Genomic DNA, 26,938 nt, shown 5'->3' with positions numbered 1-26,938 from the left:
TATTTAGCAAAATACTCTCTAATGGCTTTCCTGAGGTAAATGTGACATAATTGTTCTCCAGCTATATTATTGACCTCTTCACGCTGATGAAAAACACAGATTGATCGATATTATGTATGAGGAATATACATTTCGGTAAGTTGTACTGTATCTATCTTTCAACAGTGTTCGTGCTTTTTTACTATCAGCTATTAGAGATGATGGGTTCATGTACCGCTAGGGATCTGTCACGTAACATTTACAAGCGCCAAAACGGTATTTATTGTTTGAATTTCTTAATAAAATTGACAGAATCTGAGAGCTGAGATTTTTTTTATATCATAAAGTAACCTGCTCTAGTCTGTCGGTCTCCGTGTCCTCTTTGCTTCGCGATTTTTCTGTGCGTGAGAAAATGGATGTGTGGCGTGAGAGTGTGTGAAAAGTGTCAATTGCGTGAGTCTCACGGTGAATGCGTGAGAGTTGGCAGCTGACTCGCAGCACTTCAACACGTGTGTTTTTTTTTGTTTTGTTTTTTCGCTTGGCAAGCCGAGCTGACGTGACATGGGGGCGTGGCAGCATCGACGATTCCATTTTTTGATTCGATAATCGAGATTGAGCATTAATTTCGATCGATTTCGATTTAAAATCGAAATCGTGACACCCTTAAAAAGAAGCGTTTCAGTCGTTTCTTGAAAGTGCCTTTTCTCTGCAGTTCTAAGAAAATTGGTTTGTTACTGAAATGCTACTCCTGAAATGCATATATCTTCAACAGTCGGACACTAGAAGACTGAAACCAGTGTCATCTTGACCTGCTAGATACACTGTTCACAGCAAAGTCTTTGTCTGTCATCCCGAGTCCTCCAGTCGGGAATGTGGAAAATAGGCATTCTTCATGTTTAACAGCTGTTTGCAAAAACACAGTCTGTGTCAAATCACAATCATTTGTTTTTCATAGTGCCTGGTTTGTTAACTTTCACAATCCGTTTTTGTTTCATGTTTAATGCTCTGTCCACTTTGTCTAATAATGATATACAGGCTGTGCTGATGAATAATGGTACAAGCCATTAGATAAATCAGCTTTAGGAAACGCAAAAGAGGAATCAATTTCGGTGTTCGAGCGCTATCTGAAACCCGCCTTTCTCTCTCTCTCTCTCTCTCTCTCTCTCTGCATGCGCGCGCTTCGGGTGCGAGTCTCGATCTTCGCCTCTTCTTCTGCGTTTATAATTGTTTGAATATGTAAATTGGCAGGACAAAACATGTCCAAATTGTAAACTTTCACTCTATGATGGTTAAATTCAGCAGTTAATCCGCGAATGCGTGTGATCCGTTGCACCCCTAATGTATAGGGATTTCATCACCCCAAATTACATAGCCTGAAGAAAAAATTACAGTGCCTGACATCGTACTTGCGAGTTCACACACCTCTATAACATTAATTTTAAATAATTTTAATGTACAGAGTTCACTAAGCTAGTCGCATCCAAAGCAGTATCTAAAGCTCTTGCACTCTTACTATCCTTGATTAAAGCTTGGATGTGTCTCTAGTTCTGAAATCTTCTCCGTCAGCCTGACTGTCTCCCTGCATTTATGACATGTGAAGCTTTCTTCACCGACAGAGAAGTCTACACTGTACATGTATCAGGCAGTGCAAGTGACAATAACTGGAGAAGACATGACTCACCGTCTTTGTTTCACCACAGTCGCTTTACAAAAAATCATTTTTCAAGGCGTTCAAATGAAGAAAAAACAAGGATCATGGAGCTGAACGGAGTTGGCTAGCTGGATGCGATATAAGTCATGCCTTTTGTTTTCTCTGTTTGCTATTTTAAAGCCCTGTCAGGGAAGCGTTGTGGGCAACGACACAGAGGGTAAATGAGATGATGCAGTTTAACTTGATCCGATCATCGAGATCCAAACAATGGCTTGTGTAGATGATATAGTCATACAATGGACATGTCTCTTTTCAAATACAATATGAGTCCTTTTGTATTTTTATACCGCTGTAACCAGTGGTTAAAGTGGGATTTGGCAGGTGGGGGAACCCTCAAATTTTGTGTAGGTGCAACAGGGAAAAATAACTTACCGTGGGACAACATATTGAGTGGTACATATCGTGGTATAGCAATACTTTTTGGGACAAGAGTGTCACTGCACACTGTAAGAGTGTTGTGTAGAAGTATCACAATACTTATTTACTTGATATTTTAATGGTATTATTTTGGTCCATCTACATCTACACTGATATGATGATGATACTATGTTAAAATAGCTGACCACCACAATATGTAACACAACCTTGTTTTCACAATGTAAATTTAAACCAAAAAAATAGGAAGTCCAAAACTGACTGAAATGTGAGGTAGTCAGGGGGGTTAGGGGGTAGTACATGCTCCCCCGAGAAAATTTGGATTTCTCTGACATAATTATGTGCAATTTATGGCTTTTATAGGCCAATTTTTCTTTCTTTCTTTTTTTTTTCTTTTTCTTTAAAACCTTGTCATTAGATTATTTGTCAATACCTGCTTGGTCCTCATCTTCATCTTTCTTTTTCTCTGTCTCCTTATTCTGCCCTAATTCTTCCCCTTCTAAAGCTGAACTTTGACTGATAGTCTTTTCATTTTCGTCTGTGTCAGTGAAGAAAGTAAACAGGCTCAACTGATATTTATGTTGTATGAATCATTTTCTTAGACAAGTTAATTTACTCAAGGTTACCAGGAAAGTCAGTATTGCCAATAGGAACTTTCTACAAGCTTTGGAATTTGAAAAAGTCTGTTTTTAAATGTTAAAAGTAATTTTAAATAAGACAAATTATAGTCTACGTTTAACGCAGTTGGTGTAAGACGTTCCCTTAGGCATCATGCGCTGTGGAAACGCGTCAAAGCATTCTCAGGTATAAATATAATAATCTCTGCTGCAAGAGTGAACTGGGAGAAAAGTGATGCACTGATTAGAGGTAAATGGCTTACCAATTTTACCTGGTGGGTTGAATTGGAAGAAAGGGGGTATTAAGTATTTGGGAGTGCATCTGTGCAACAGAAAAACTGGGATGGGATTATAGAAAAAATGGAAGGCAGACTAAAGAAATGGAGATGGATTCATTCCCAGCTGTCTTTTAGAGGGAGAGTACTAATATTGAACAATTTAATAGCCTCAACTATGTGGCATAAGCTCTCTTGTGTTGAACCTCCAACCGGACTATTAGCAAGATTGCAAAGGATATTGGTGGACTTCTTCTGGGACAGGTTGCACTGGGTCCCTCAAAGTGTGCTCTTCTTGCCATTGGAGGAGGGAGGACAAGGGTTGGTGTCTCTATCAAGCAGGTACACAGCATTATGATTACAGTTCATTCAGAAGTTTCTAACAGGCTCAGTGGATGTGGTATGGAGAGAAGTTGCAAAAACCATTCTTCATAGAGTGGTTGGACTTGGACTAGATACTGCTTTGTTCCTCACGGATACCAAAAAGCTACATTTGAGTGGATTATCTTATTTTTATCTTGGTTTGTTCAAAGTTTGGGGATCTTTCATCATTAAAAGACCAGAAAATGCAATTTCCCTGTTCTGGTTGTTGGAGTAGCCTCTAGTTAAGGGGGCCCGTTTGGACATAACAGATCAAGTGCCGCATCTTTCTCAGAGGCTGTGTGACACCCAGACGGTAAAGATGAGTCATATAATTAAAGTGGCCGGATCTGAATTAAAAGACGTTACGGCTGTAGCATCGTTATTAGGACAAAAATCTATGCGACAAACCTCAACATTAATGGAGTTATGGAGAAAGATACTGACAGCAGAGGAGTTGTTACTTCTTGAAAGATATAAGGAAGGATTTTTGCTTCCTGATATGAGAGACCCTTTTCCCAAACACCGGATTACACCAGATTTAAAGGAGATGTCTGGTATTTGGTTAAATTTGAATGGACTTCAGGACTTACTATTAGATGAATTAAGTGGAAAAGTGATGTATAAATGTTTTGTTAAAATATTGTACAAGTCAACACTGTGTGAGAAAATGGATAATGTCTGGAGAGAGAAATTTGATGTGGGAAATGAAGTTAAACCACATTGGAGGGCCTTATATAAACCACCATTGATGAAAAAATCAGCAGATCTACAATGTAGAATCCTGAAGGGGGCTGTTGCTGTGAATGCTTTTGTCTCGATCATTAACCCACATGTCAATGAAGGTTGTGGTTTTTGTGGGCTCAGAGAAACAATTTATCATTGTTTTCTGGAATGTAACAGGCTGAAACCACTTTTTGATTTACTAGGAAAATTGTTTTTGGGTTTTAAGGAAAGTTTCACACCAAAGGTTTTCATCTATGGGGCAGGATACAACCGCAAGCAAAGATTCAAATGGCAGCTGATAAACTTTATAGTTGGCCAAGCAAAAATGGCAATATATATTTCAAGGAAAAACATGATTCAAAATATGCATTGCCAGGATAGTGTACTGTTGTTTAAGGCATTCCTTAGATCTAGGATCTCAGTTGAGTTTAAGTATTATAAGGAGATGCAAGATTTGGGAACCTTTATATTACAGTGGTGTTTCAATGAGGTTTGTTGTGCTGTGTTTGAGGGGGATTTAACTTTGAGCTTTTTGCTGTGTTGATTGTTTTTGTGATGATGCAATGATGGGTCTTTGTCACTGACTTAATAAAAGTGTGGGCTAAAACAAAAAAAAATCTCTCTCTCTCTCTCTCATCACTTGCTGTTGTCTCTCTCTCATCACTTGCTGTTGTCTCTCTCTCTCATCATTTGCTGTTGTTTTTCTCTCTCATCACTTGCTGTTGTTTTTCTCTCTCATCACTTGCTGTTGTCTCTCTCTCTCATCACTTGCTGTTGTCTCTCTCTCTCATCACTTGCTGTTGTCTCTCTCTCTCTCTCATCACTTGCTGTTGTCTCTCTCTCATCACTTGCTGTTGTCTCTCTCTCTCATCACTTGCTGTTGTCTCTCTCTCATCACTTGCTGTTGTCTCTCTCTCTCTCATCACTTCCTGTTGTCTCTCTCTCTCATCACTTGCTGTTGTCTCTCTCTCTCATCACTTGCTGTTGTCTCTCTCTCATCACTTGCTGTTGTCTCTGTAGGAAAGCGTTTGCTTTATTATTACTATTTTTTTTTTCTTTCTCTTATGAGGTGTTTTTCTTTTCTTTCACATCTCCGAGCACGGTTCTAGGTTTTAGGGTAGTTTTAAGGTTATATCGCGTGGTGTGTGTGAGGCAGTATGACGTCTACCCCTGCGGGGGGAGCGTCGCCTCTCACCCTCCGGAATGGTTTCAGGTGTGCGTCGGAGGCGAATACCTCTATTGAGGATGTTCTCCTTGCTGTAGGAGCTAAGGTTGGTAATGAAAATATTAGTTCTGCCTCTAGAATGAATAAGGCAGTCGTCGTTTTTTTGAAAATGAGACTGGAATGTAATATCTTAAACTTTCCATTAGTTCCCAGATCAGATTATTCTACTCTTTTCTTCATCTATCATCCTCATCCCCACATTGCAGCTGCAAAACATAATATTTAACTTACATGATGCTGTCGTTTCTAATAATATATTGAGTCAATGTCATGGAGATAAATTTGCACTAACATACAAAGTGCTCTTTGCAATTCATTAAATACGATACAAATGAAATCTAAGGTATTCAGAGTATTGTATTTTTATTTAATGCTATTTACAGATAGAAAAAAAAAAGATAGGCTATAGATCGATAAACGATATTAAAGGTCAATATTTGTGTACATTAATATACATAAAATAAACATGTGTTTTTTTTAAGTGTAGGCTATACTGATGTAAACAAATAAAGGGTTATCCAATTGTTTTTGTTTAGGTCTTGCACCTTTAGTGTCTCCTGTCATCATTATGATATATCTTGCATCATTTGGTTTTGTTTACATCATAAGAACTACTCTACACTAAGCAGATCATTTACAATAAAGTGATTTTGACACAGATAAGTTTATTTTTAAGAGTCTTAACATTAATGAATATGCTTTGAACGCTTGCGTTTAATATTGCAAACTCTTGTTTTTACTCCTCTCTGTTTAATTTAAAATGAGAAAAAACAATAAGTGAAGGTTACAGTGTCCCTCTCTAGAACCGTCTGAGTTTATGTATATACTCATTACTGATCTGTCTAAAAAGTTTTATTTCAGGATAAAGAAGTAACCCGTAATTAAATTAATGAAGAGATTGACTTACCTGTTACCTGTGAGAAATGGACAAGCACTGCCTGGCACTGAACCGTGAGTGTATGTGTGTGTAGATGCATGTAAAAATTCACTGTTTGGGCAATAATGTGTCATGCTGAACATTATTATTACCCTTCAGGTCCTCTTAGTTCAGTTTAACACATATTACCATATAGAGCCATTCTTCAGATGGTCTTAAAATAAATAAGGAAAAAGTCCATAGATTATGTATGGGCCTGCTTATGATTAAATGTCCTGCTATTATCAGCATCTGCAGAAAATAAATGTTGATGATTCAGGAAAAGTTATTGGTAATTTGCAGTTTCGTGAAAGATAAGGAATCATTAATAATACTGTGAGAAAGGAAGCGCTGCAGAAACAGTTTCCTGTAGGGGAGACCAGGGGTGGTTGTAACATTTTTGACCATTCTGTCTATATCTTGAAGTAATTTTAAGTCAGTGTGCTCAAAATGTGATTCAAACTAGTTGCACGTGTCTGCTATTGTAGTGGGATTGCCCTTTTAAGGATAGTTGCATGGCCCCTTTAAAAATAGTGCCCAGATTGCCTAAAGTGGGTGGGTACGTCAGGTAATCATGTAGCTATATAAACACAGGTTAAATTTGGTTTCTTCATGACCATATGCTGATGTGGCCTGCTGGTGTAGGTCTTGTATCTCCTTCACTCCTCAAGAAAGGTATGTTCTGTTAAATTGAAGGATCAAAGATGGGAGGGAATTATAAACTTAGAATATGGGTGTTTGTGGGGATTTCATTTAATTCACTTTTTTGATTAATTTGCTTGTTTGGTATAATTTTAGATTAGTCGGGTGTGTCCAGGCATTGTTAGTGAGCATGTGAGTGTGCACAGGAAAGGTAATTTTATTTTTCCCTTACCCTATTTGTGTGACTTAAATGTGAGGAATGGGGAGGGAGAAAAGACCAAACAAAAATATTTATTTGTCTTGCAGAAGTTGCCAGCTGCTGCTTTGCTGCTGCTTAAATAGCGTGTCCAGTTTGGGACGCGGGATTTGCATTTGTGCAGGTGATTGCACGGAATGTCTTCAGTTGCTCGTGCCCGTGCCGCGCTTACGTGGTTACATTGAACACATGAGCTAGCATCGTCAGTTCGCTATTACCTATACCACGCCCGCGTGGTTTCATTGAACGTCTTCAGCCGTTATTCCCATTACAACTCTCGCGATTGCATTGAAGATCCTCGTCTGCACAACGCTCACGTGGTAACGCGCTGTACATCCATGGCCTTGTTTCTGGCGCCACCTGGTTTTCGCTGGTGAAAGTACAGTGAGTTGTATCAATGCATTGTGTATTTTGTGTAAGTGTGTGTAATGTTTAATTGAAATTGTTGTTCCTTTTGGTGTGCTTCATTTCTTTATTGTATTGTTATGATTTTTGTTATTGGGTTTTGATTATTACCAAACTTATTTAATTTATTTTGTTTGTATGTATTAGTTTTTTTCTTGCTCTACATTGATACTGCTTGAATGCAGATCTGTTAATTTGGTTTATTTGATTGGTGTTGAGTGGGTTTAAATTATTTGATTTCTGGTTTGGTTGGTTTGAAGTGCTTGTGATTTGTATCTAGTTTTGGTTTAGTTTGAGCAGCAAAATCTTTTAGCAAGGAAAGAAACCACCTTGTTCAATTTGTATTATTATTTTTTTTGTGTGAAATTTTATTGTTTGTTTTTGTTTTGTGTGCTTGACCAGCGTATGGCCCCCCCTGCAAATTGACTAGAACGAAGCCCATTGGGCTGACTTATTAAAGTGTCTTTTTATCATGAATGTTGAGCTCAACTCTTTGAGTGTTTAATTGATAAATAAAATTATAGACTGGTATTGTCTCTGCTTGTCCTTTTCATTTATTTGAAAGCCTGTTATTGAGGAGGCTTGAAAATTTGGTGTCTTATTAGTGAGCTGATACCTTCATTCGGTCACACTATCAAATGACATGCTATTATCTTTGCAACACAAACAGGAAATGCATGGTTTAGTTTCAAACATGATGAGTGAAATAACATACCCTGTAACATACCCTGGGGTGAGATGTAACATTATGAAATAAGGAAAAAAGGATTTTGAAAGCTTTTAATTCAACACTGACTTTTCAATATAGCTAATGTCTGTGTGTGTGTCACTCTCAGTCTCAGTGTGTTTGTCACTCTCAGTCATAGTAATTTGCCATTATAAATTGAACTTGATCACAAACATTGTGTGTAAGCATGTTAGGCCATGTATGGCCATAATAAAATGTAAGGTGTGTGTAAGATGTTAGGGTTAGGAGTCATGTAGCCATGTACTAGCTCACCTTACAGCTACTGTAACAGGCACAACATTATTTCCATATTTCTGTTTTATTTCATAACAGAGGTTATATTTTATATCAGAGGTATATTAAAGCCAGTCTGATTAAAGAACACTAACAAACTTACAAACTGTTTGCCTATAATGAAGATGGTGATGCATTAGTGATTATAATAGTGATTGACTGGGTGGGAGGGGGACGTGATCGGCTCGGAATGCATTTTCAATTTGCACATTGAATTTTGCGACTTTCATTTCGGGATATTTAATGAAAATCGTATAGTGTAAATGCAATTTAAAAAAAATAACATTTAAATGATCATTTTGCTACATTTTTTGCTTGAACATGTTATACATATCTAATCATTTCAATACATTTTCATTTTGCAACTTATAAAGCGTTAACATGTATTCAATTTACATATTAAAACTAGTGTATGCAATTATATAATTAAATTTTCATTTTGTACCAAACTTTGCACAAATGTAATGGAAAATGTAAATTTAAATACAGAAATGCATTCCCATTTTACATATTGCATTGTCATTTAGCATATTACATTTCAAATTGAACACTTTTCACCCAAATGCTTCCATAAATTTTAGCACGAATGCAACAAATTGGTGAATAAATCCAATTTCCAATACAAAATCTAAAAGACCACATATATTTTTGGAAATTCAAGAGTCATTCAACACAACTCAATATTTTTTATGCCTAATATTTGAATATATTTGCCATCTTCTTGACCCACACTCCTAACTAGCAGATGGCGGTAAAGCAGCTAAAAGTTGAATGTCAACCGCCATAAACACGCAAGAAGAAGAACAAACGCTGCAGAGACTCTGGTGGAGTTTCCTGTACAGTTTTGGTACCCCTAAGTTGCTGTAGAGGTGCATGGCAGGTAATTAATATTCAGTCCAAACTGTTAGCATTGCTTCGTTTGATGTTTTAAATGGACCATGTGTCGCTGGAATCTAATTTAATCAGTTTTATTTCATAACTCGATTTCATTTGTCTGATCAATGAACACTTAAAAACTGTTAAAGTGTATTATTGGTAATCCGCACATGCTTGTACTGCATAGATCGCATCTTTAGTTTATTTATGAAAGTTCGTTTAATTTATTTCTATGTATGCTTTCATGGATTGCCGAACTATAGCCTATGTCTTTGAAGGCATGTTTAACGTAGTCTCTATAATCGCGTCGCATGGCTTAACCATATTATTGTCTTCGTCTGTTCACCATCAGAGCCTTTTGAGAATATACTGTGAAACTAAGAAATTACGCGAATTAAACAACTTGAAATACGAACTAATCTAGTCCTCATTGAGACCAATTGTGTTTTGGTTTCGGTTTCGTTTTTGTTTGTGAATCGGAGACTGATCTCGAGGCGATCTTGTGTATTTGAGGGTTATGGAACTTAATCTAGAAGTATGACTTTTTTATATGACAACGTTGAGTTAAAGATTCAATTTACAACAGTTGCCTGATCATTTAATAATTAAATATAATTTCATAATAATAAATGCCACTGTAATGTATTGATGACAGGAGATCGCACGTGGTTGAACGGAAGTGGCTGTTACTCGTGTTTGCCTATAATGAAGATGGTGATGCAATAGCGCCTCACAGCGTTCACTACATTATATTACAACATGGAGGCTACACATCATACATGTGAAGACATCTCCCATTTTTTTCTTTTTAAACGTTAACAAAACTTGTATGTAACAATAAACTTATACTTTATTGTATAAAAGTATACTTTATAATAAAAGTATACTTTATTGTATTTGAAATAGTTTCCCCTTTTCAATAGTACGTTGCAAATATAGGCCCTACTACTGTATATTGTACTATTGTACATTAGTATCTTTATTGTACTATTGCACATTAGTATCTTTATTGTACTGATTGTACTATCTTTAAATAGTACAATACTTTTGTACAATAATCTTTGTACTATCTTTACATATATTAAAAGTATATTAGCATCATGCTTTTACCGATTTTCACAATACAACTTTTGACACACTTTAAAATAATTGTACTTTAGTATATTTTCTAAATAGACATTTTAGAAAAATATACTTGAAGTGAAAATTCAGTTTATTTTTTGCACTTTATTAAAGATATATTTTAGGTATATTTTAACTGTCTGCTGGAAATGATCATTGTAACAATGCATTGAAAGTATACTTTCAAAATACATTATAGTATACAATAGCATTTTGTACAAAGTATAGCTTAGTAGCCTATTATTTGTCTATTAATGTGCATTTGTTATTGAAGACAAAGTGTGCACTTTGGTATACACTCATGGTTGGCACCGATAGCCTCGTGGGCAAGTGTCTATGGATCCCGAATCTGAGTCCCGGCTCGTGGACCTTTCCCAATCCCGTCCTCCCTCTCTCTCCAAACCTTTTTTTCAAGTATACTTGAAGTTGTTCCAGTTTAGTACACAGTTCAGTACAGGTCATTTCACCCGTCAAGAAATCACTGGAAACTAGAGAGTTTGCAAAACGAACATGATAAAAGCGGCTGTTTGTTGGGATTTTTGTTGCTTACTTAAATATTTAAAATGTTTTACCACAGTTTTAGAATAAGAAAGTGACACATTGATCATAATGAATAAATTTGTCATGTCTGCACATTACTCACACAGAAATAAAGTGGTATTTACCGTTATTTCACAAAAGAAAGAGGAGACATATTTATTCAGTTGCGTCTGTTTCTGTTTATTTGTCGTCACAGGACAGTATGTTTATATATGCAGAGCTAAATATGGATCACACTGTCCGGTATAAAGAGACGAGATGTACTGACAGATAGAATAAATACACGATTGTGATAGCCTATATGATTTGTCTGATTTCTTCAAGCGATCGTAATTACCATGTTTACTATGGTAATGGTTAGCGTGTAAAGTATTCTCTTCAGCATCACACATAAATATTTCTGGCTTATGCGGTGATCAAAATCCCATCGTATCATAAACAGAAGTTATTTCAAGCACTCACTGCTGTCTGTGAGTTTTAAGCTAAAATGATTTAAAAAATCTTTAATGCTGATGTTAGCTGGTATATGAGATCATCTGTGGTGCTTCTGTCTCTGACTTCGTAACTACTGCTCAAGCTCCAGTTGGCGGGCCAAAAAAACCTGGCCGTTGGCCCAGAGGAAGCCCCAGAAGTGACAGTGGAAAAGTGACTGTATTCTTCTTCACAGAATAGAAGAGTCACAGCTAGGCCTTCTGAGCTGGCATCCTCAGACAAGGTAACTGGCTGGCTCACATCATAACATTTCAACACTGCTGCTTAGCTCACTAGCACTTTCAGGAGATTGAAGCTGTCTTGTTGTTCACTCTCCCAGTGCCAGTGTTTCTCCTTCCAGCAGCTTTCTGAGAGGTGCAATCACTTCTGAAAGATTTGGGATGAACTTTGCTAAGTACTGCAACATGCCTAAGAACCTCTGCAGGGCTGACTTGTCCTGTGGCTCCGGCATCTCAAGAATAGCTCTCACTTTTTCCTTGTCAGGTTTCAGTCCGTCTTTGCTCTGCACATGAATTATGTTTAGCAGATTTCACTTTGGCCAATCTTGCATTTGTCTTTGTTCAGTTTTAGGTTTATGCTTCTCAGTTTCTCTAACAGCCTCCTCAGTCTGCTGTCATGTGAGTCTTTGTCTTCTCCCCACACAAGAATGTCGTCCATTACATTAACAACTCCTTCCAGATACTGAGACAAACACCTTTGGAACCGCTCTGGAGCTGATGAAATCCCAAAAGGAAGCCTTGTAAAACCTGTACCTCTCTAAGGGTGTGTTAAATGTACAGAGTTTAGAACTGTCATCATCCAGCCGGATCTGTAAAATCCCTGATTTGCATCCACCACAGAGAACATCTTGGCTCTTGGCATTTCTGCAACAAGTTCCTCAAGCATTTTAGGAGGATAGTGTTCCCTTAATATTGCTCTGTTTAGATCTTGAGGTTCTATACAGATCCTAATCTTGTTGGGTTTTACTAATGTTACCATACTATTTACCCATTCTGTGGGCTCAGTCTGTTTTTTTTTTTTTTTTTATGACACCCATCTCTTTTATAAGTTTCAGTTCTCTTTCAGTGTATTTTTTTAAGGCCACTGTGAATCACTGGCATGACCCCAGGCTTTGTCTGAATGTGGAACACAACCCATTCCTGTGAACAAATCTTCAAATTCACTGAGAATACCTTTTGAGGTGTCTCTTTTTATTTCATACAAACTTTTTATTACTCACAATGTGTTGCACGATTTTCTTTTCTTCCAGAGTTGCACTGGCATTTTGCTCTATGACCTGAAACTCAAGAGTGTACAGCTTGGCTGCATTCAAAATCACATACTTCCCTACTATATAGCCGGTGAAAAACAGTATGTGACAAAAGAAGTATGTCCGAATTCACAGTACTCATAAAAGAGCAGGCAAAAAGTTCCCGGATGACCTACTACTTCCAGCAAGATTCTGAAGTGTGCATACGATGGAAACTTTACTATCCCATGAGGCCACGGTAGAGGACTTGATAGCGGCAGTGAAGTGACGCAACCGACGCTGGTAGGTCACATGATAATGACAACATGGTAGATGTAGTACGTCTATATTACATTCATACTACACACATTCTTACTATATAGAATATACTTTATTAACAGTCGTGAAGTAATTACTTATTTAAAATAAGTACCTACTCAAGAGAGTGTGATTTCGGACACAGCCCATGTCTTTGTACTGGCATTCAAGGCATTGCTGGCCCAAGGGCCTGATCTTTTGACCCGGAAACGTCACTAGTCTCCATCGTGATTCTCTCATGTAACTTCTGTCGATCTTTAGTGCATCCAGTTCTCGCGCTGATATGACATTACAATCTGCACCTGTGTCTAAGGGTGTATTAACACCTGTCTTGTTTGGTTCGATTGAATCGAACTCAAGTTCGTTTCCCCCTTGGTGCGGATCTTTTGAGCATGTGTGAATACCAAACAACTGGTCTCGGTCTGGTTCCAAACAAACTCTGGTACGGCACACACAAGAGCATGCTCTCTCCGCCGCAACCGTCATCATCTTCGCAAAATCCTAATCATGACATCGTATAGATGACTGTGGCAAGCAGGATGAGGGCCGTGAGAGAATAAGCGTCACCTGCGCGCCCGACACGGTCTCGTATCTCTCACGGAACCAGGAGCTACGGAACCATAAAAGAAGAGAGCGACGACAGTGAAGGACGAGAGAGGACCAGTCCTGGACTTTTTAGTTCTGTTTTGTTTATGTGTGTGCGGCAGTCGTCCGTGAGGGGCTGCCATTTTTACTTTCGTTTTGTGTTTGTTTTATTACTAATTTGTTTAAATGTTCGACGGTTCCTGCCTCCTTCCCATAACAACATACTTTGTTTCAATGATACTGTATCATATGATGCTCATAAGTTTCTTCATATTGCGTTAGTAGCTGATAAGTGATAACACCAAATCAGTAAAATAATAAAAAGTGCACTACGAAAGATCACCATGATTAGCCTGTTTTTGGACATCCTGCTTTTCCCTGCTTGATAACTCCGATTCCATGAATTCTACAGTACATTGTTTCTCTGTCTGTGCGCTTATATATGCAGGCTTTGCATATCTGTCTGTATGCAGGGCATTTTTTGGCTTGTGTTTATATCCACTTCTTGTGCATTCTCCTAAGGTTTAATCTTTCTTTGGCTGAACACATTCTTTTTCCTTTTTCACATTCTTCTGCTTGTGAATTTTGTGCATGGGAATTTCTGTTTATTCTTGCAGTGATTTTAATAGGTTTTGACTCACTTCACTGGAATGGCAAATATCCACTTCCCTCTGTAGGGTTAAAGGAATAGTTCACTTAAAAATTAAAATACTGTCGTCATTTACTCACCCTCAAGTAGTTTCAAACCTGCATGAATTTTTTCTTCTTCTGCTGAAGACAATATTGATATTTTTAAGAATGTCGTTAACCAGACACTTGATGGACCCCATTGACCTCCATAGTATTTTTTTTCCTGCATCTGATCTGGTCATTTGTAATACCACAAACAATCTGGTCTGGTATAAGTATAATCTGTAAGTTCTCCAAATTCACAATCCTTCACTTTATTCTTTAAGTCCGTCGCATAAGCATCAATCGACCTTGTGCTTTAATAAAGAACAAATATCTCGGGTATGTCAGGTTTTTCCGTGGTTTGAAGTATTTGGCAAACAGCTCTTTTAATGTCGTGAAGTTGTCAACATCATCAAACGTAAACGTGCTGAATACCTTGATTTAATCGTCTCCTGCAACTGTCAGGGTTCTGTCACTTCTGTCTAGTCTATTTCTTGGTTTTGTGACAGAGCCCTGACACTCCTGTGTTGTGTTGTGGGAATTCATACATTCATGCTCCGCGTGTTTGTATTCTGTTATGAGCGTACAGGATGAGCTTTCGCTCGCTCTCGTGTGCTCTGTATTGTCGTGTGAGCGTGCGGTTGCAAGTTCGCTCGAACCGTACGCTCTTCTGTCCACATGTGTTGTGTTTTGTGTAGCTTACATCGGCCGGGTGCTTTCATGTCATGTTTTGTGTGAACTTATGAGTGTTCCCATTGGCTGCGTGTTCATGTCTCGTTTTGTGTGAGCACATGGCTTGTGATTTGTTTTACTGGCCATGTGCTTGTGTTTTTGTCATGTTTAGTGTGAGCACATGGCTTGTGCTTGAAACATAGTGCTCACACTATGTTTCCTTGTGCCATGTGCTCTCCTGTGATTGTCTAGCCCCTCCCATCTTACATTTACATTTTACATTTACATTTATTCATTTAGCTGACGCTTTTATCCAAAGCGACTTACATATGCAAAGCTATATATGTCAGAGGTCGCACGCCTCTGGAGCAACTAGGGGTTAAGTCTTGCTCAGGGACACATTGGTGTCTCACAGTGGATTCGAACCCGGGTCTCTCACACCAAAGGCATTTGTCTTATCCATTGCGCCACACCACCATCTTGTTACCTGATTATTGATTAATTTGCCCCACCTGTCCTCCCTCGTTACCTCCTTGTTTGCTCTCCCTATTTATTCTCCTTGTGTTTCCAGTCCTGTGCTGGTTTATCGTCTAAATCTTGTCTGATGTTTCCTGTCCATGCCGATTCTAGTTGAAGTCTTGCCACCTGTCTTGTTTTTCCCCATGGGGTAGTTTTTGTTTTAAATTTTTACCTAATTAATACCCATTGTCCTGTACTTGAGTCCTTGTTACTTTCATCTACCAAAACCCTGACAGCAACGTGCTGAAAAGTGTCAAGCTTAATTTTTTCACGAGATTCCGTTTGCGATAAGATACAGTTAAAATTGGTGGATCCAATTTCTCCAGTTCTTGGCTAATAAATATGATTGAGACTTGTAATACATACTGTTGCATGAAAATGCTTAATCTTCTGTCTTGTACCTCAGGTTTGAAATGCCTGCAGCATGGCGTGTGCACGGCAATCTGCAATTGAGTTCCTCAAAAACGCCAGGAGAACTCTGGTGACCCATATGAAGAACCTTCCTCTGATCATTGAGAATCTTTATCAGCAGAGTGTTTTCAATGACCATGAGGTCGATGCTCTCAAAGCCGAGAGGACAGAGTTTGATAAAGCTAGAAGTATATTGGATTGGGTCATTAACAAAGGGCAAATGGCATGCTATGAATTACTCAGGATTTTGGATGTCACTAAGAAGAGGACATTACATCCTGATTTGCACTCCTGGATCAGCTGTTTTCCCTTCAGATGGGAAGATGAAGAGGTCAGCTATTCATTTGGTGAGTAGATAAATGAAAAACATTTCAATAAAAAGACAGTAAGTGAACACATCTCAATATAAATCTTTGTTTTTGTTGCTGTTTTAGGTACAAAGCCCTGTCAAAACTACCAGACAGCACTCAAGAAGAAAGCAAAAAGGATTCTGAAAAGGGATTGCTGTAAATATCCGAATGACAAGGCACAAGTAAATTTCCATTTTATACCTGTTGTTTTAGAGACAGCCTCTGAGAAAACTCCTCAATGCAAAATAAAATGGAAAAACAAAAAATGCAAAAAGCTACGGCCCAAAAAGCTGATCTCTTACATTCCTACTGAGCAACAAGCGCTTTCACCTGTGAATCTGCTGAGATGCCAAGATAAGAACATCCTCCTCATAGGCAAACCTGGAATAGGAAAGACTACAGTTGTCCAGGAAATGTTGCGTCTGTGGGCAGAGAAAGATGACCGAGAGCTGGACTACATGTTTTACTTTGATGAAAGTGTTTTGGCTCACAGTTCTAGCATTGTCAATTTGGAGTCTTTTTTCTTTGACGTATATTTAAAACCAATGGAAAAAGACAGAAAGGACGTGTTTCAAGATATTGAGGAAAACTCTGAGAAAGTTGTCATTGTATTTGATGGTGTCGTCGATTTAGAAGAAAATTCCACCTTATGGAAGATCATGAACCACGAGCTCCTGCCTGATGCCAAGATTATAATAACATGCAGATCAGAGGTGGAATATGATCCACTTTTCTCCGACTGGCCGACACGGAAAGTGTATGTCCAAGGATTCAGTGAAGAGTCTATCAACGCTTACTATCAGAAGATGTTGGGTCACGATCCTGTATTTCTAGATGTTGTTTTGAAGAATCAAGAGCTGTTCAGTCTCAGCCATGTGCCAATGTATGCATTCATGATTGTAGACTTGATTCAATTTAAAAATGACAAAATTTTCAACCATCCACGCACAGTCACAGAAATGTACATCCACATTTTCCGTGTTGCTGTGATGACACATGGAAAGAAAACAATTAAGCAAATAGATAAATACCTGAGAGAGATCAAAGATCAGGTTCATCCCTTGATGGAAATTGCATTCAATGCAACTATGCAGAAAACCCTGAACCTTATTACTCGTGATGAGACAGACATATTTTGTGCTTTTCTGAAGATGATCACAACAAGAGACTCGCCTACATCTGCAACAACGTACTGTGCTTTTCTCCACAACACAATGCAGGAATTCTTCTCAGCTTTGTGGCTTCTTCTACATCCAGATGAAATTGAGAAAGTCCTACAACTCTGTCAGACTGAAGAGGATAAACACATGAAACATGTTCTTCCCTTCCTATGTGGACTTCTGGGAGAACACAACATTAAATTCATCAAATGCCTCTTCCCAGAGGATCAGATAAAGAAAACATCTGACTGGTTCATTGAGAAGTTTTTGGAAACGTTCCTCCAACCTCAGAGTGAAAGTGAAGAGTTTGATCTTCTCTATGTGTGTCAGTGCTTGTATGAGCTCCAGTCTCCTAAAGCATGTTTAATGTTCCTGGAGAAGATGGACCATCAGCTTGAGCCTGAAGATGACCTCGACCCTCATCAGTGTTGTGCTTTGGCTTACGTGATCACACAGTCCAGAGATAAAAAGGTTTATCTGAATCTGGAGGACTGTAACATGACTGACGCAGGAATGAATGTGATGCTCAGCTGCTCACCCAAGATGAGGTACTAGGGAATAGGGGTGAAAATATAGCAATATTTAAAAAAAAATGTGACAAAGTATCGTGGATGTGAAAATCATTCGCAATATAGTTAAGACTGAGCTTACTTTATTTATAAGGTATTATAAATAACTTTTTTAATATTTATTTATTATAATATATTTAAAATAGTTATTCTTTCATCATGCACTCGCCCCTGTGTCGTTTTAAACCCATAAGATTTTCATTCATCAATTTTTTTTTTTAATGAAACCTGAGAGATTTCTGTCCCTCTATTTAAAGTCAATTTTCCTAAAACTTAAAAGATCCAACAAGGTCATAAAAGCATTGTAAAAAAAAAAAAAAATCAATCGATCAGTTTAATCCTAGTTATCTGAAGAGACATGATCGCTTTATATGATGAACAGAATTACTGATCAACACACATATTGTAGTGTAAACATAGATGTTCAAATATATGTACAGTATGTGTGTGTGATGTGCGAGAATGATATGAGGGTGAGTAAATGAAGACAGAATTTAAATTTTTGTATTAACTAACCTCTTAACGTTTGGAAACATTTATTTTGACACGTTTAAAACTGTGATGATTGATTGCATTGTTCATCTGAAGCACATACTCCTCACAGTGAAAGCACAAACATCATTTAAATATCAGATTTGTAGTTTTATTATGATGATTCAATTTTTAGATGGTTTATTCTTATGTAAGTGTATTTATAGAGGGAGAAAAGGGAAACAGTGAGCAGCGCAAGAGTTGTTGTGGGCACGACTTTTAAGAGATCCAATGAATGCCTGCATTGAAAGCGTTTATACTGTGTGAGAAAAAAAAGCTAAGTTTCAGTGACAGAATGACATTTAACTGCATGTGATTACAATATTGTGTATTTTACCAAATCGCGATATGAGTGTATCTTTACACCCCTACTTTAGTAAGGAAGGATCATGAAATTCGACTAGTCAACCAACAACTCTTGGACTACATTTAGAGACACAGTATCTCAGATTTTTAGCCTGCCAAGAGACTGACTCCACAGATTAACTGACAAACTTTACTCCAGTCATTTCTTTCACTTGAGATACAATGGCCATGGCTTTTACTCCTAAAATCTGCATCTAAATTTGAATTTATCACAGACTGTTTAATTCAGTTCATGAATGTATTTACACTGCAGTTACGATTAATTCATTCATTAATGGTGTAAGATTCTTTTTTTTTTATTAATATTTAAATCTGAAATGTATTTCCTATTTCAATATTTAATGCTCATCTATTCTAGGCCACCCCATAAACCCACAGCAAAAAACACACTTGTTGCAACTTGCAAACTTAATTTACATTACTTTTAACTAACTAGTCCAAACTAGAGCGGATTAATGGTTTATTATTGGGCTATTGTCCTTTAAAAAATAGTTTTTTCTCCCCCTAGTTACTTTATCAATGGATAATTGCCATTTCCTCTCCTTTTTTTCTTCAATTTTACTTTTGCTAAATTGTGACTTAAGACATTATCTTTTTAATAATATTGAATATTTTTCCTTTTTTTTTCTTGCATTTTGTGCTGTGTTAGCCTTTTATATACTTATCAACGTCCATGCAAGAGGATATAAATGATAACAGCCACCCCCCCACCCCCTGTGCTATGGTACAGCGCAAAATGCAAGAAAAAAGGAAATATATTATACAAAAGATCATTTCTTAAGTCACAATTAAATGATGGGTGGGGGGGCTGCCGTTATCATTTATAGCTGACTGCGTGCTCGTTCAGAAGTAGTCTATATAGTTTAAAAGGCTGTAAGGCCCGATATATTGGTCCAATGCCGGTTCGCCAATACACGGGGAAGGTTCACGTGTTCTGTCCTCACTCATGCAAAGTATTGGTTGGTTAAATTTGCAATACATTAATCATATATATATTTACTCGTTATTTCATCTGACTCCATAAATGAATTTATGGTAATAATTTGCTGTGCCTCACTAAAAGTGAGCGAATGTTTGACTATTCCTTTTAACCATTAAGTGGGGGGATAGATGCAACGAGAGGTCATTCGCTGAATTAAGGTTCACATTATTGTATTTTTAAGGACTTTAAATTTAGCACAAAAACAATTACGAATAAAGGTGGCCCTCTTAAAGCCTTTTACTTTTCGACATCCACGCAGGAGGCTAGAAACAATGTAAAACAGTCTGCGGCCACCCCATGTGCTATGGTACAGCCCACAAAGCAAAATGCAAGAAAAACGTCAGGACTGCACAAGCTAGCGGACGGTGCCATCAGCGATTGTGTGCAGAACACGCTTAGCATCTCAGCCAGGGTCCAAAGTTTAAGTCACCATGAAATCAAAATGGAACATTGCAGTGTTGAGGACGGGAAAATAAACTTCTGTCACTCACACGAGGTAAAAGCAGTAGCAAACAACAACAATCCAACAAGCAATTCCCGTTTCACTTGGATATATGTCACAATATGGGGGAAAAAAACGGTCACAACTTCCATTTCTTGCTTACTTTTAACACTTGCCGACTTTTAACACTTGCCAAATCGTCTTCAGACTAACTCTTCTCTGCTAGTGCTGTAAGTTTGGGTCGCTTGTATCATGTTTAAACTTTCTGCAATGAGATTTGTTATGAACTAAAGAGAAGCTCTAAGGTCTCCACCAAAATAAAAGTTTAACATTTGAAAGCAAAGAAATTAGGACATAAATATTAGTGTTATAATTTTACTGATGTACATTTAAATTGTATTATTATTTTTATTATTAAATGCCTTTATTTTACAGCAAAACAGAATTATTGCCATAGTAATGTTTTTCTTTATTAATTTGCTTAATTGTTATAATTTAAAATTATTATTATTGTTATTGATATATGATTTCTGTGTTGCAGATTAAAGATTTGGAAAGAACCACTGAAGCAAATCACAATCTTTCACGATTTCTTCCATAAAGTATCTCAGTGCAATTGCTCCTTTTTTGACGCGAGACATAATAACCCAGAACAGTGTGATTTCCTGCTGGATCTTTGCTCACATGTGAAGAACTATGAGACTCAAACAGGCAGGAGTTTCCTTCCAGCATTACAGTCAGTTTTCCAGTTACCTGATGTCTGGATCATAGATCTCTCACAGAGAAAGACCTCCGTCCTCCTGGAAGTGCTGAAACTCCAGACAGAGAAGAAACCAGTAAAGCTGAGAGGATGTTCAAAGGAAGAGAGTGAAATGAAGAGTTTCCTTCAGTGTCTGTCCTACATCTCACAGCTGAGGTACCTGAACTTACATGCTTTTGATTGTTGATTTAACTCTCAGAGACCCAGACATTGATATTAATGATGTTATTTCTTTTTTCATCATTAACCCTTGTGTGGTGTTCACAACCCAATTTCCCCTGTGGTTTTCCCGGTCAAAAATGACCGGACTGCAAAAAATAGCTTATAAATCACTTGTTATGCAATATTATCACCCAATATTGGATTCAATCTTTTTGTCAACTTGTTCTCTTTCAATTAGAACTGGTTTTATATTTCTATTTGCATCTGATAAATCGTAGGCCTCATTTATTTGAGAGTAGGCATCTCATTTTTTGAGTAAAAAAAAAACATTATTTTTGAATAATTTTGGAAATATTAAATAAAATCTGAAGAAAATTGGCACTGTTGATCGCACTAGTCTACTTTAATGTTTCACAAGGAATTTTTAGAAAAACTTTTATTTTTTAAAAGCCTACTTACAACACAGAAACTCAATTGCTTTAAAATATATTTGCAGACGGCTAATTTCACTGACTGGATTCGTACCTAATTAAGCTATTTACACTCGCTTTTGTCATGTTGCTGATGTTTCTATTTGGTTAAACATAAAACCCACCTTTGAATTCCTGTTCTCTTCGTCTCATAAATCGAGTCCAGCCTCTAAAGTTCTTCTGGCGATAAAGAGACGTACATGCTCGGCCAGATTCGGCTCAAAGTCGTGCATCTTCAGATGCGGAGCCACGAGCGCTGTTACAAAAAAAGCTGTGCACACCGCCAAGCGAAAGGGTGTCTTGCGCACCAAACGCGTACGACCGCACACACCGCAATGACATCATTTTTGCCGTGCGCACCTATGCGCTCGTGCGGACGCGGCGAGTATAAGGATTTTTTTTTTTTTTTTTAACCACAAAACTCCTCAAATCTATAAAATTTATTTATTTATTTTTGTATTCATGGTTCAAGTGCATCCGATGAACACTCAATAAAAAAAAATATATATATAATAATTCAAACACAATTTCCGGGTCAAAATTACCCGAGGGAAGGATGAGTAGCCTACAAATCATCGAGACATTAATGACTAGTTTACACCGCATAGAAAATAGATGAAAATGATTTGGAGTAGTTTATAATTGTCAGGTGAGAGAACACAAGATCCAGTTGCGAATGCAATAGACAGTTTATTGGGTAAACAGGGAAAAATAAGCAAGGCAGGATGGTCAGATGCAGTGATGCAGGAATGGTATCAGGTTTTAGCAGCGAGGAGACAGCAATGGGCTGGAACCCGCTGATCAACGCAGAGAAGAATCCCAGAACGATCAGAGCGGAGAGAATCCAAACTCGAGCAGGAATCAAACACAAAGGTGACAAGTCGTGAACACCAGAAACGATCTGACAATGAACACGGAAAACACAAGACTATAAATAGGACACGATAACGATCTGATTAGCTCGTCAGCTCAGTTGGTAGCTAGGCAACGTTGACAGGCAATCAGACCAAAGACAGCGCACACACACGCACGCACGCACGCGCACACACACACACACACACACAGTCACAGTCAGAAAGAACAGGCAAACCTGCGAACTGTGACAGTATTTGAATAGAGTCCGCTGTTTTGCTGAGCTTAGATAATTAGTCTTAAATGTAAGTTGATCATTTCAGGACACATAATGTTGTCCATTAATTAAACACTTTAGGAATTAAGAAAAAGTGAGATGGTAAATACTTTTAAAATATATTTGGGGGAAAATGTATTAATTATAAAGTGTTTATTACTCTGTCAGTAATGACTAATTTGATGCTCTGTCTCAAGTGTTTACAACAATGTGAGCTGAAAACAGGAAACAAACAACACATTATTTTAATTTGTATTATTTAGTCACATCATAGCTATAATAAGTTCTGTAATATTTCTATTTATTCACATTTCTCTTTTCCATTTTGTTACAGATTCTCTAATCTGAATGAAAGTGTTCAAAACAGATTTCTTCTGAGACTCTTCAGTAAAGCAGCAGAGACTGAGACACAGACAGGAGAGCAGATGCTGAAACTGTTATCATCAGTCTGCACCTACACATCTTTTCCTTATCAAGAGACTAACAGAATTAAACAGTGTGATTTCCTGCTGGATCTTTACTCACATGTGAAGAACTATGAGACTCAAACAGGCAGGAGTTTCCTTCCAGCATTACAGTCAGTTTTCCAGTTACCTGATGTCTGGATCATAGATCTCTCACAGAGAAAGACCTCCGTCCTCCTGGAAGTGCTGAAACTCCAGACAGAGAAGAAACCAGTAAAGCTGAGAGGATGTTCAAAGGAAGAGAGTGAAATGAAGAGTTTCCTTCAGTGTCTGTCCTACATCTCACAGCTGAGGTACCTGAACTTACATGCTTTTAAATGTTGATTTAACTCTCAGAGACCTAGGCATTGATATTAATGATGTTATTTCTTTTTTCATCATTAACCCTTGTGTGGTGTTCACAACCCAATTTCCCCTGTGGTTTTCCCGGTCAAAAATGACCGGACTGCAAAAAATAGCTTATAAATCACTTATGCTATATTATCACCCAATATTGGATTCAATCTTTTTGTCAACTTGTTCTCTTTCAATTAGGACTGGTTTTATATTTCTATTTGCATCTGATAAATCGTAGGCCTCGTTTATTTGAGAGTAGGCATCTCATTTTTTGAGTAAAAAAAAACAACATTATTTTTGAATAATTTTGGAAATATTAAATAAAATCTGAAGAAAATTGGCACTGTTGATCGCACTAGTCTACTTTAATGTTTCACAAGGAATTTTTAGAAAAACTTTTATTTTTTAAAAGCCTACTTACAACACAGAAACTCAATTGCTTTAAAATATATTTGCAGACGGCTAATTTCACTGACTGGATTCGTACCTAATTAAGCGATTTACACTCGCTTTTGTCATGTTGCTGATGTTTCTATTTGGTTAAACATAAAACCCACCTTTGAATTCCTGTTCTCTTCGTCTCATAAATCGAGTCCAGCCTCTAAAGTTCTTCTGGCGATAAAGAGACGTACATGCTCGGCCAGATTCGGCTCAAAGTCGTGCATCTTCAGATGCGGAGCCACGAGCGCTGTTACAAAAAAAGCTGTGCAGACGCCAAGCGAAAGGGTGTCTTGCGCACCAAACGCGCACGACCGCACACACCGCAATGACATCATTTTTGCCGTGCGCACCTTTGCGCTCGTGCGGACGCGGCGAGTATAAGGATTTTTTTTTTTTTTTTACCACAAAACTCCTCAAATCTATAAAATTTATTTATTTATTTATTTATTTATTTATTTTTGTATTCATGGTTCAAGTGCATCCGATGAACACTCAATTCAAAAATATATATATATATAATAATTCAAACACAATTTCCGGGTCAAAATTACCCGAGGGAAGGATGAGTAGCCTACAAATCATCGAGACATTAATGACTAGTTTACACCGCATAGAAAATAGATGAAAATGATTTGGAGTAGTTTATAATTGTCAGATGAGAGAACACAAGATCCAGTTGCGAATGCAATAGACAGTTTATTGGGTAAACAGGGAAAAATAAGCAAGTCAGGATGGTCAGATGCAGTGATGCAGGAATGGTATCAGGTTTTAGCAGCGAGGAGACAGCAATGGGCTGGAACCCGCTGATCAACGCAGAGAAGAATCCCAGAACGATCAGAGCGGAGAGAATCCAAACTCGAGCAGGAATCAAACACAAAGGTGACAAGTCGTGAACACCAGAAACGATCTGACAATGAACACGGAAAACACAAGACTATAAATAGGACACGATAACGATCTGATTAGCTCGTCAGCTCAGTTGGTAGCTAGGCAACGTTGACAGGCAATCAGACCAAAGACAGCGCACACACACGCACGCACGCACGCGCACACACACACACACACACACACACAGACACAGTCACAGTCAGAAAGAACAGGCAAACCTGCGAACTGTGACAGTATTTGAATAGAGTCCGCTGTTTTGCTGAGCTTAGATAATTAGTCTTAAATGTAAGTTGATCATTTCAGGGCACATAATAATGTTGTTCCATAATTAAACACTTTATGAATGAAGTAAAAAGTAAAATGGTAAATACTTAAAAAATATATTTATTATACGGACAAATTCAGTCCTTAAAAAGTTTAGAAATTTTACTATTAAAACCAAGAACAATGTAACAAAAAAAAACTGCAATAAAAAATAATCAAGTTGAACAAAATAAAAGGTGAAGAATCTGTCCACGACTGTTGAACCAAATAGCGTCTTTCTCCTTTTGTCACTTACATTCTGAAAGTACATTTTCCTCCATTAATTGTTTGGTTTTAGCAGTTTTTTCCATTGTCATAATCAAAATAATAGAAATGTTCTTCTCTGAATATAACTGTAGGCTATAATGTAGTATTTTAATACAAATCATTGAGACATTAACAACTTTACACAGCAAAGAAAACAGATGAAAATGATTTGGAATAGTTTATAATGGATCATTTGAATAGAGTTCATTGTTTTGCTGAGCTTAGAAAAATAGTCTCAAATGTAAGTTGATCATTTCAGGACACATAATGTTGTCCATTAATTAAACACTTTAGGAATTAAGAAAAAGTGAGATGGTAAATACTTTTAATATATATTTGGGGAAAAATGTATTTATTATAAAGTGTTAATTACTCTGTCAGTAATGACTAATTTGATGCTCTGTCTCAAGTGTTTACAACAATGTGAGCTGAAAACAGGAAACAAACAACACATTATTTTAATTTGTATTATTTAGTCACATCATAGCTATAATAAGTTCTGTAATATTTCTATTTATTCACATTTCTCTTTTCCATTTTGTTACAGATTCTCTAATCTGAATGAAAGTGTTCAAAACAGGTTTCTTCTGAGACTCTTGACTAAAGCAGCAGAGACTGAGACACAGACAGGAGAGCAGATGCTGAAACTGTTATCATCAGTCTACACATCTTTTCCTTATCAAGAGACTGACAGAATTAAACAGTGTGATTTCCTGCTGGATCTTTACTCACATGTGAAGAACTATGAGACTCAAACAGGCAGGAGTTTCCTTCCAGCATTACAGTCAGTTTTCCAGTTACCTGATGTCTGGATCATAGATCTCTCACAGAGAAAGACCTCCGTCCTCCTGGAAGTGCTGAAACTCCAGACAGAGAAGAAACCAGTAAAGCTGAGAGGATGTTCAAAGAAAGAGAGTAAAATGAAGAGTTTCCTTCAGTGTCTGCCCTACATCTCACAGCTGAGGTAAGATATTGTACAGCCTTTTGCTCAACACGTTTAAAAAAGCTGGAGTAGGTCTTTGTGTACTATTATGGATCATTAAAAAAAAAAAATGTTTTGTATACCTTTGGATGTAGAAATGTGTAAAATTGATTAAAAAACAAAACAAAAACTTATTCTAAGGGTCACAGAGTGGCTGAAAAATAGTCAGGAAAATTAAAGTGACTGGTTCTAGAAACCTCAACTAACATTTGTACCAAATTAGCTCAAAAAGGAAATATTTATATATATTTAGGGGTTAGGTTATATATAATTGTCACGTTAATTACAGAAAACAAAGGGAGAACTCAAATGCAAAGGGAAAAAGATATTTATTACAAAAGAAACACTAAACACAAAACAAAACCCACGAGGGGGAAAACATAACTACATACA

At 37.3% G+C, this 26,938-nt stretch overlaps 2 protein-coding genes and 1 long non-coding RNA gene across 3 annotated transcripts in view; all 3 read left to right on the top strand.

Moving 5' to 3' along the window:
* The window catches only part of LOC311287692 (uncharacterized protein), a 412,610-nt gene that overhangs the window by 10,191 nt on the left and 375,481 nt on the right, over nucleotides 1-26,938 (top strand). The gene's annotated exons all lie outside the window — the stretch shown is intronic.
* On the top strand, nucleotides 6,696-8,173 carry LOC311301174. Its single transcript, XR_014629407.1, has 3 exons — nucleotides 6,696-6,859; nucleotides 6,983-7,037; nucleotides 7,133-8,173. It is a non-coding gene; the product is annotated as an uncharacterized lncRNA (long non-coding RNA).
* Nucleotides 9,309-26,938, top strand: part of LOC311287683 (uncharacterized protein) — a 107,749-nt gene continuing 90,119 nt past the window's right edge. The window contains exons 1-7 of the mRNA XM_084404690.1: nucleotides 9,309-9,388; nucleotides 12,788-13,069; nucleotides 15,939-16,290; nucleotides 16,378-18,001; nucleotides 20,885-21,259; nucleotides 23,199-23,621; nucleotides 26,111-26,527. Of these exons, the coding sequence (XP_084260816.1) occupies nucleotides 15,957-16,290; nucleotides 16,378-18,001; nucleotides 20,885-21,259; nucleotides 23,199-23,621; nucleotides 26,111-26,527 (3,173 nt within the window). The 5' untranslated portion in view covers nucleotides 9,309-9,388; nucleotides 12,788-13,069; nucleotides 15,939-15,956. The remainder of the gene's footprint in view (nucleotides 9,389-12,787; nucleotides 13,070-15,938; nucleotides 16,291-16,377; nucleotides 18,002-20,884; nucleotides 21,260-23,198; nucleotides 23,622-26,110; nucleotides 26,528-26,938) is intronic.

The sequence above is a fragment of the Rutilus rutilus genome (genome assembly GCF_951802725.1).
Source record: "Rutilus rutilus genome assembly, chromosome: 1".
Classification (NCBI taxonomy): Eukaryota; Metazoa; Chordata; class Actinopteri; order Cypriniformes; family Leuciscidae; genus Rutilus; species Rutilus rutilus.
The sequence above is the reverse complement of the archived record's forward strand: the minus strand, read 5'-3'. Positions and strand labels throughout refer to the sequence as shown.